Here is a 9,716-nt window from a genome sequence, read left to right as displayed (position 1 = left end):
AAGCAGCAGGACTAAACTGTAACGAGACAAAGAACACGTGGGAGGACAAGGGAGGCGGGAGACGGAAAGTTGTAGACATCAGAGGGCATCACTTTTGAGTCGAGGCAACCTCCTGTTAGAAGGCGTTACAGGGCATCAGCACACCTGTCACATGAGCACACTTCGCCAATACCCAACAGCCACTTCTGGTAAAGTAGCAAAGTTCTTTGACTCCTATAATTTGTGTTCCTATTTCAAAATAACTTTAAAAAACTTTTTTTCCACTGGATTTTTGCCAGTTGAAATGTCAGAGATTAATGGCAGAGGAAACATGAAGGATCCAGTAATACTTCAGAACTGACAAGATCCCGTTTGAAGATCTCAGAAGACAGGAAATAGAAGCGTAATTGGATACAAAGAGTTCTTGATGCCTTAGCATTGTGTTCGACTCCCTCCTGAGACAATGTTTCCCCACGCAAGCAGACAACCAGTGAAACAGACGAGACACAAAGCCCAAACACAAGTAATAATAGTCCAGACAGAAGCAAAAACAGGGGATATTGGACCAGAGGAGGAATAACATCAGAAGGAGTTCAAGGAAACGCATTCGAGCATTTACCAATTCTGAGCTCAGCAGCTTGTGAGAACATTCTGGCACTGAGCAGATGAAGTTGAGGTTTCCTGAACTACTGAGCTGATGTGCCGATTGCAGACAGGGAGGGGAAGAGAGCCAGAAACCAGGAGCTTCCACGCACACACAGACACACATGGGGGGGAATATGGGAATGAAGGAACCCTGAGTAATCCTCATGGAAGCGTCAGTCAGGCACCGTACTGAGCATATTGGGCGTGTACATTGGAGAGGACGCTGCCTCTGCTACTCTCATACCGTCAGCATTGTGCTGGGATCAGGAATTGTCTTGTTATTGTTCTGAAAGGAGATGTTGCATTTTTTACAAACATCATAGCTCAAAGATGGCAACACCAAAAGCAAAATTCCACCCACTCGTATTTCTTTTTGAGCAAGTCTCAAAGCTGTACTACAAACACAAACACTGATGTCTGTGTGGAGGAGAGGAAGAAACAGTATATGCAGTTTAGCCTCCCTCCGTCTCTGCCTTGACGTTGGGTTAAAAAAAAATATGGAATTTGAAGACAAGCGCAGTAACGGATTTGATGACGATTATGTCAGTGTGGTTGTGCAGCAAATGCAGACTTTTATGATCAGGCTCAGTAAAAGCAGCCGTCGGGGGTCGTTTCAGTCATGCGATATTAGCCAGCGACGCTAGCTGTATAATTACACAGCTCCATTTCTCCTGCTGCTTCACTCCTCCTGCTGCACTGAAGGTCGATGACAAAGGCCAAGAGTAATCATCTAGATTGTTTCTTATTTCTTTATTTTTTTTATACGACAACGTCAATGGGAAATATTTTCCGCTGCTCCACACACACTGGTCGGTGCTCGTCACGAAGAATTGAATTTATTATTAATAGATTGGAACAGATCGGGAAACAGCCACATACTGAGTATTTTATCTGTGTCATGATCGCGTGTAAAACTGTTTACCTACATTCATTTCTCGTGTTATTCTGTTCACACCTAAAAATGATCATTCCTAGAAAAGCATTCAGAGAGCACAGACCTCCTCTGACAATGAATCCTTCAACAGATTCCTGGATCCAGATGGTTCTAGATCTTGATCCCATTAGCACCATTTCCTGAACATGTCATTCAAATCATAACTTAATAACTTTTTGAGTCATTTTGCGAACAGACAGACAGTCAGACAGATAAACACTGGCAAAACCAGAGCCTCCTTGGCGGAGGTAACAATAATCACTGTGGCTCAATTCATAACATTGATATTTATTTGATATTAATTTCCCGACCAAAGTTCACAAAGCCCCGACAGTCTGCCCATTTTAATACCAGATTATTTAAACAGCCTCAGGACCCCAACAGCAACTCCTTGTTTCATCCAGTGAAATATAATTAAGAGGATAAGAAATTGATCCTTGAACGTGTGCTCCATTAATATGTATTAATGCAGCCGGTGTATAATAGGGTCTTTTTTTTTATTTGCCGCTAATGAGTTTTACAGGGATCAATATCACTAAAGCCAGTGCTGTAGGTGAATGTGGGCGGCAAATACACGCCTGATGGAGACCAACAAAAAAAACAAACTGTTTATTATGCAGGGCATGTATTTACAGAGAATCTGTTTATTTTACTGAAAGGATCGATTGTTTGTTTAAAAGATAATTAGCCCCATTTATGGTTGGAGCATATATCAGAACCCATTTCAGAGGCAGCGAGGAAAGTGAGCAGAGCCGGAGGTGTTATTATCCTGTGGTCGGTTTCATTGCTCTCTGGTGGTCTATTATTTCTGATGAGCTGACACCTTCATTAGAACAGGAAGTAGAAGATGAGGTTAAAGTAAAACATCAGCACCTAACTGGTTGGATAATGAAAATAAATGATAAAACCTCCCATTCGTCAGGCCCTTTTTCATCTTTTTTAATTCTTATTTGATTCCCTGCCTCTGCTTACATCTGATGTTTTATCGATCAATTACCAGCAGTGCCATGAAAGGGAAGGATTACCAGTTCAGAGAGGAACATTCGAGGATAAATCTCAAATTAACTCTTAATTCTTTGTGAAGGCCATTACTTCTGCTTCAAATGTGACGCTTAAAGTGTTTCTCTGTTGATTCTGCTGTAAAGCTCCTTTCAACAAAGTGCAAGTGGATGTTTTCGGATTTTTTTTTTTTTCTTCTTGCAAACCTGAAAAGTGTGCTGTTACGGCAAATACTCATCTTTCAACTGTCACTCTGTTCCTCTGTGCGCGCAAAACCTCACAATGTCTGTTCCTGTGATTGAACCAGGCCCCCCCCAGCCCCCCAGCCTCGGTGACGGTGGAGGAGGTGACAGACAGCACAGCACAGCTTGCCTGGAGCCCTGGAAGAGACAACGGCAGCCCCATAACCAATTACCTCATTCAAACCAGGACTCCTTTCACTGTGGGCTGGCAGAGGGTTAACACAGGTGGGCTGGAGATACATCTTCATCTTATAGCACGTCTGATCCCGGTCAGACGATCCACAGATGGGAGAGTCTCAGGGTGAAAGGTCAGATACAGAATGAAGGTTTGTCTGGAAGGGTTGGTGTCGTGCTCAGTGGAGCTAGAGGTCACTGGTGCTGATTTTACAAGTAATTTTCTTTTATATTGATTTATTTGACCGGTTTGAAAAAAGAAATCAAACAGAATCTGTACAATTCAATCTATTCTAGGAGAAACTTCAAGGAAAGCGAGAGAGGAAGGACAGGCATCAAGATAGTAAAAATACAATTTAATATATCATGACGTCAGAATACTCATACACACACACACTCACACTATTGGACGAAGAGGGACGGGGTTCACACACAGGAGAGAGAGGTGAGGCTGGATCTCCTGGAGGAGGCCGAGTTACAGCGCAGAGAAGATGGAAGAAATAGGAGAGGGAAAGAAAACAGGCTCCGTTTGCTTGAAAGCGCCTGAGCCTGGAGGTCAACGGTGTTGGAAAGGAAGCAGAAATAGATCAGTAAATATGGAGGAGACTCAGCACCGTGAATCTGAGTGGACGCTCACCGAGTCAAACTCCAAAGCTACGATGGAAATAGTGATGAAATCATTGACAGTGTGAACTACAAGTCATATGTGGCTTTCATTGTTTGTTTGTGTGCAAATACACAAACTTTCCTGCGCATCCTTGGAAAAGACAAGTTAACTATCGAAGTAGAATCCACCTTCACATTCACAGCAAAAAGTGTGATCTTTTAAATTGTTATAAATCAAACCTTTTTTTAACTTCAGTCCACATCTGTAGATATTTATATTTGTGTGTTTTTCCTAGTGCCAGAGATCATTGACGGGAACACGCTGACTGCCACTGTGGTGGACCTCAATGCCTGGGTGGAGTATGAGTTTCGAGTACTGGCCAGAAACAGTGTCGGGGTCGGAGAGCCCAGCCCCGTGTCGGTCAAGACCAGGACGGAAGACGCAGGTACAGCAAACGTTCCTTCAAATCATTCACTCGGTGTGATTCGTTCTCCGCACCTCGATCCTCATAAAGCCCTAAAGTGATCATGATGCAGAGGTGTAAACAAGTTCTGTGTTGTGTAGTTCCTGATGCAGCTCCAGGTGATGTGGGGCGGAGGAGGTGGGAGCAGGTCTGAACTCGTCATCACATGGGAGGTAAGTCATCAGTCCTATGCTCCAGCCTGTTTACGGTGTCTGTGTTTGTTTCTCGTGTTCATATTTCCCAGTAAATCCCCCTTTAAACCAGGCGGCAGCAAGCAGAAGGGTGATTCTGACATTAATCAGGCTGTATTAATTCACGATGTAAACCAGTCAGGTAGTTGAAACCATCTGTAGATGTAGAAGTCATTAGCAGGAACGGCTTCTCGTTTTAAAAGATGCATGGGCATTCTGTAACACGCTCTAATGCCTTGTTAATCCTGCTGGGAGTCAAACCCTATTTGTGGGTCACACACACGGTGAGAGCGGGTCAGCCCAGCGCTGGGATGAACGTGAGTGGTTTGTCTATGTTTTAATATCACTATAGTTTTGTGTTTCGATCTCAGCCTGTCCCCGAAGAACTGCAGAATGGTGGGAGCTTTGGTTACATCATTGCTTTCCGCGCCTTTGGAGAAGTGAGCTGGACCCACGTGGCCACCTCTGCCCCCGGTGCATCGCGGTATGTGTACCGCAACGACAGCATCGCACCCTTCTCCCCTTTTCACGTCAAGGTGGGCACCTATAACAGCAAAGGGCAGGGTCCCTTCAGCCCCGTGGTCACCATCTACTCTGCAGAGATAGGTAAGACAATGGAAGAGAGAGAGAGAGAGTAAAGCAGCAGCAGCAACAGGCAGGCTGACGTTTGTATGGATGTGCTTAGATGCAAATCAGTCTGCGTTTGGATCGCGCCACCTCTCAACGTGCTGAGCAGGTCACTTTGTGTAGTTTTCAGTCTGTATTTACCAGCTGCACCAGTGTGGGATGATCCATTGTAGACAACAACAATAGGCTACACTTCTAAACCGCAGAAACTTGAAGAGCTTCGCTCTGCTTGTCTCCGTGTCGCTGTCTGTCTTCAGAGCCGAGCGGTATGCCAGCGGGGGGTTTGGGCCAGAAGTGTCTCTGCCTCTGAGATTGAGGTGAATTGGCAGGTGCTCTCCTTCACCCCTGAAAGGGTTCTGGGCTACGAGGTTGGTATTTGACTCTTTTAAATGGAAATAGAAGTCACGCGCCACACAATTCACAATGCACGTCTTCACCCACTGAGTACCTCAAAGCCAAGCGACCAAACTCTTTGTTACCATGGAAACAGAGGTTTCAGTTATTGCTGCTCCTATAGCCAAAGTTATGTTGTCCCCCCCCCCCCCCCAGCACAATAGGAAACATGTCAGACTGCTTTCAGGATAACAGAAGAAAATTGCCTGTCTGCTTAAGGTTTCATGTCACTCTCATTTAAGGGGCATTATGATACCAGGTGCTCGGCAGTGACACAAATACCAGACCGCACATCGTACCAAGACGTGGAACCATAGTACACAAAAGGACAGTTGTTTACCAATGGAAGGTTTTCTACCATCTAAAACCGTTTGTAGAGTCACCGCTGATCTAAACTAAAAAAAGAATATACTTTTACGCTACACAAACAACCTCACCTGTGTACCTCTGACTGAATAAAATGCCCCACCAAAGGTATCGACCGTTTGCTCACAATGTCATCGTGTTACGTGCAGACTTAATGTCATCACTAGGAAGATTGTCATTTATGAGCGTTTGCTGTCGGAAGTCAGGTGTATTCTCTGGAGCTTCTCTGGAGCTGTGAAGGAGCATTTAGAGACCGTCGGATGCCACAGCTCACTGGGAGAAAACTAGGATCCCTCCTCAGAGGATGTGATGTCACACATCTCTGCTGTGACATCACAAACAAGGCCACACGACCTGGTTAGGATGTGCTCTCTGCCTCAAATAGGTGGTGTACTGGGAAGATGACACCAAACCAGAGACGATGGGGAAGGTAAGGGTACCCTGGAACCAAACGTCAGTCACCGTGAGCAGCTTAGAAGGAAATACGCAGTATTTTCTCACAGTCAGCGCCTTCAACACAGCGGGCACCGGCCCGTTCCTTCCCGCAATCAACGTCACCACAAAAAAGCCACGTAAGTTGCTGCAAGCAGGACACCTGATGCCCAGGAGGCTGATTTCATAGATACACTGATTAGAATCAAGGAAACTATTTGGACTACGGGGAAGCATTTGTCATTGTCTTATTTTTAGGTGTGGGAGAACGTTGAGTCGTGACATGGTTGTAATATCATATCATAGAGGGCAAAAGACAAATATCGATCTCACCTTATTGATATTAACGTGAAGAAAAGTCATCTTGTTGTAGTGATGCAACAGTCTCACTCAATGTTCAAGGTAGCTTTATTGTCAGTACTGCAAAATGTTTAAAACATGCAGAGCATTGTCTCCAAGCCCACAGTTTGACACTACTTATGTGTAACAAATATGAAATATAATCAAATCTAAGTGGAAAGGAGCAACAGTGACAAGACAGTGAAAACTAAGGCCCATCACAGGTGACACATCTTAAAGTGGATGAAAAGAAGCCACTCACAGAGTTATTTCATGTCATGCAGCACCGTCCCAACCACCACTGAATGTGGAATGGTCTCTCATCGGTTCGCAACTGTCGCTTTACTGGGAACCTGTGGTGGCTGTGGAATCTGAGTCAGAAGTCACAGGATATCAAGTGAGTTGTTTTTATGTTTTAGTTTTTTCCAAAAGCACTGACCAGCACGCTGTACGAAGACGTGTTTACCGTTGTGTCCCTCCCTCGTCCAGCTGTCATATCGGAGAGCGAAACACAAAGAGGTTACCAGACTTACCACAGCCAACTCAACAGCACAGCTTTCCCTCGCCGAGGACGAGGACGACTACATCATTCACATTCAGACACTGAGTGAAGGAGGGCTGGGCCCGGCTTCAGATCCCGTACGAATCCACCAGTTAGGTAAGATCCTCTTTGTTGTCATGCCGTAGTGGTTATAGATTTAGAAATAGAACAAACATTCCTTGTTTTCGGGTAAAAAAAAAAAAAACACTGACTCCAATCAAAAAAGATTCAAGGCTTCACCCGTCCCACTGAAATACGCTGATGCCAACATGTTCCGGGGAAATGTGGCAGAGTGGTAACATTTGACATGTGGATTAACTGGGACCTCAATCTGTCAGACCCTCTTGTTTTTCTCTTCGTCACCCACTCTTGTAAATGAAGTCACGCAACACTTTTCAGACCTGACAGGGACAGTTTGTCCTCTGTTGACTCACCATTACTCGTGTCCCCAGCCCACCCACTGGGCCGTTCCCCGGTTTATATTTTGCTGAAATACGCAGCACAATTAATCTCTGTCGCAGGTTGACTTCCTCTTTTGCTGGATGATTTTAGTGTCCTTAGGGACTGCAGCTGCGCGCCGCTTCTGCTTTAAATGCTAATTTACGTTGCTGATATTTTATGTCGAATCTTCAAAACAGCAGCTGAGAGAAACAGAAATTGAGAGCTGCTTTTTATAAGTTCTATTCATTAAAGCATTCACCATCCGTGAATGCAAAAACACTTCCCTTCAACACGACTATATGTTGATGGATATTATTATTATTAAGATACATTTTTTAATTGGAAAATAGACTAACAAATCACAGATATTTACTTCCTACCTACATATTGTTCCTGGTCACGTCCCACACCGGCCCCCTCAGTAAATGCTGAATTCAGTTTTTCAGTGTCACCTTCTGTCACAAAGTCACATTGTTCTGAAGACTTTTTCAGATGGATCTTCCACATCAGTTCACTGTTATTTTTCTGTGTTCCAGGTATGAGTGCTCGCGGATCGAGAGCCTCGAGTGTTGACACCTCTCCCCTCGCCCTTCTTCTCACCGTCTCAATATCAACATTCAGGTTGACATTGTGACACAATGACAGACATGTTTTTCAATCTTCAGTATTTTTTTGAATTTGTTTCGTTGTTGTTTTTTTTGTTATTTTTCTTTCTTCTGTTAGTTTGCGGCGTGAGGCAGCACAAGAGCAGAGCACACTGTCAGACAGTCAATGCTTGAGCTTTTTTTTTTTTTTTCATTCAGGCCTGTTGCTCTCTTGGGTGTGATGCTCCATTTCAACTCTTTTTTTCGACTCCAGAATGATACAGATGCCTTACTTCCATTCATGTGCCAAAGTAGTTTCAGCTTTCTTGTTGTTATTGCACATATAGCCACATGCTTCCCTCAACATTTTATTCCTCACAGATCCTTTTTAATGAAGGTCTTTGTGTACTTTGCAGACAGCCTTGATGAGAAGAAGTATTTTGTATTTTTCAACATTGGCGAGTTGAAATGTGGTCATTCACACACGCCAGTGCCTTTGGAGATTTTTGTAATGGTGTCCCTTATTGACACAAGTGAGTGAGCCATCTCCATTGTTGTGGCCCATTAATAGTTGGTGGATTGAGAATCAGACCCAGATTGAAACTCATGAAACACCTCACAGCTCCATGTGCCATTTACCTTTTATCATTTGATTACAGAGAGCTGAATGTATCATGGGGGCTCCCGGAGGTTTTAATGTTTCAGAGCCGTCATTGTGATGGACTGTACTCTGCATTCACTGGCAATATGTCTGCTCGTACAAACCTATAGAGGCAGAAGTGCACAACAGCTGGCGTATTTTCTTCCAGATCAGTTCTGAAACAATGAGCAAACAGAAAACAGATGAACGATCAAGTCATTTAGTCACAAAAAACAAAAACCTTCCATCATATGTTCAATTTGAAGTATGCAAAAGTGAAGTGTTACAAAATTAGCTATATTGCAATCGGCAGAGTACGTACACTTGTTATACAGGCACAACGCTGATCAGTACGCACTTAAAACACCAACTTTAACCTAAACACAGCCAAACTCTATCTGCATCGTATTTTACACAGTCTATGGTCATATGTTTTTTTTTTTCCATGCTCCAAGATTGACTGGAGCACGACCCAACTGACAAAGTAACGTCACACAAAGTGACAACAAAAAAATCGACAACAACAACAGATCATTGAATCACTAGCTGTGCGGTTCCACTGTCTGTAGGTTCCACACAGCATGCTAACAATATGCATTAACCAGTCCCTCGCCACCGTGCAGACCCACGAAAAGTGAGTCAAAGACGACGAATGTAGAAAGGAGACACCCCACAGGAGAGTCATTTCCAGTGGGGACTTTTTGAGTTCATACACCTCATGGGAGAGGTACACGTAAGCACAGCTTGTGACTGATTCTTTTACCCTGAAGTTAATATTGGACCCATTTTTCATAAGCCACATATCCTCCGATGCCAAAAGCACATGAACAGAGAGGAAAAGGATTTATACGTGAAAATAAAATGAAATTGCTTTCATTCATCTACACAACATCCAAACTTGGAAATGCACAGCACATCCACTCTGGGGGCCTTGAGTTTATACTGGTGGCCACATTGGAATGAACCAGCTTTGTTAGTCTGTGTTTGTCGAGCGCACGTAGCACGTAGTCACAGCCGTGAAAGTACAGAAACGCCAAATTTGCAACCAGTTACAGCATATTTGATCAAGATCTACTTGAAAACCTCTACCTGCATTGGTAGTTTTAACAAAGAGCTGTG

At 43.9% G+C, this 9,716-nt stretch overlaps 1 protein-coding gene across 1 annotated transcript; it reads left to right on the top strand.

Moving 5' to 3' along the window:
- Nucleotides 1-2,864: 2,864 nt before the first annotated feature.
- On the top strand, nt 2,865-8,007 carry LOC144741901 (contactin-4-like; the record flags this gene model as incomplete). The annotated part of the gene is given in 11 exon segments (XM_078624396.1): nt 2,865-3,024; nt 3,876-4,025; nt 4,145-4,170; nt 4,172-4,216; nt 4,606-4,840; nt 5,119-5,135; nt 5,137-5,229; nt 6,006-6,192; nt 6,676-6,788; nt 6,881-7,049; nt 7,910-8,007. Coding segments are annotated over 11 exon segments (1,293 nt in total), but the record flags the coding sequence as incomplete, so codon positions are not given.
- Nucleotides 8,008-9,716: the final 1,709 nt, after the last annotated feature.

Source organism: Lampetra planeri, unplaced genomic scaffold (assembly GCF_965212315.1).
Source record: "Lampetra planeri unplaced genomic scaffold, kcLamPlan1.2.h2 scaffold_770, whole genome shotgun sequence".
In the NCBI taxonomy this organism is placed as follows: Eukaryota; Metazoa; Chordata; class Hyperoartia; order Petromyzontiformes; family Petromyzontidae; genus Lampetra; species Lampetra planeri.
The sequence above is the reverse complement of the archived record's forward strand: the minus strand, read 5'-3'. Positions and strand labels throughout refer to the sequence as shown.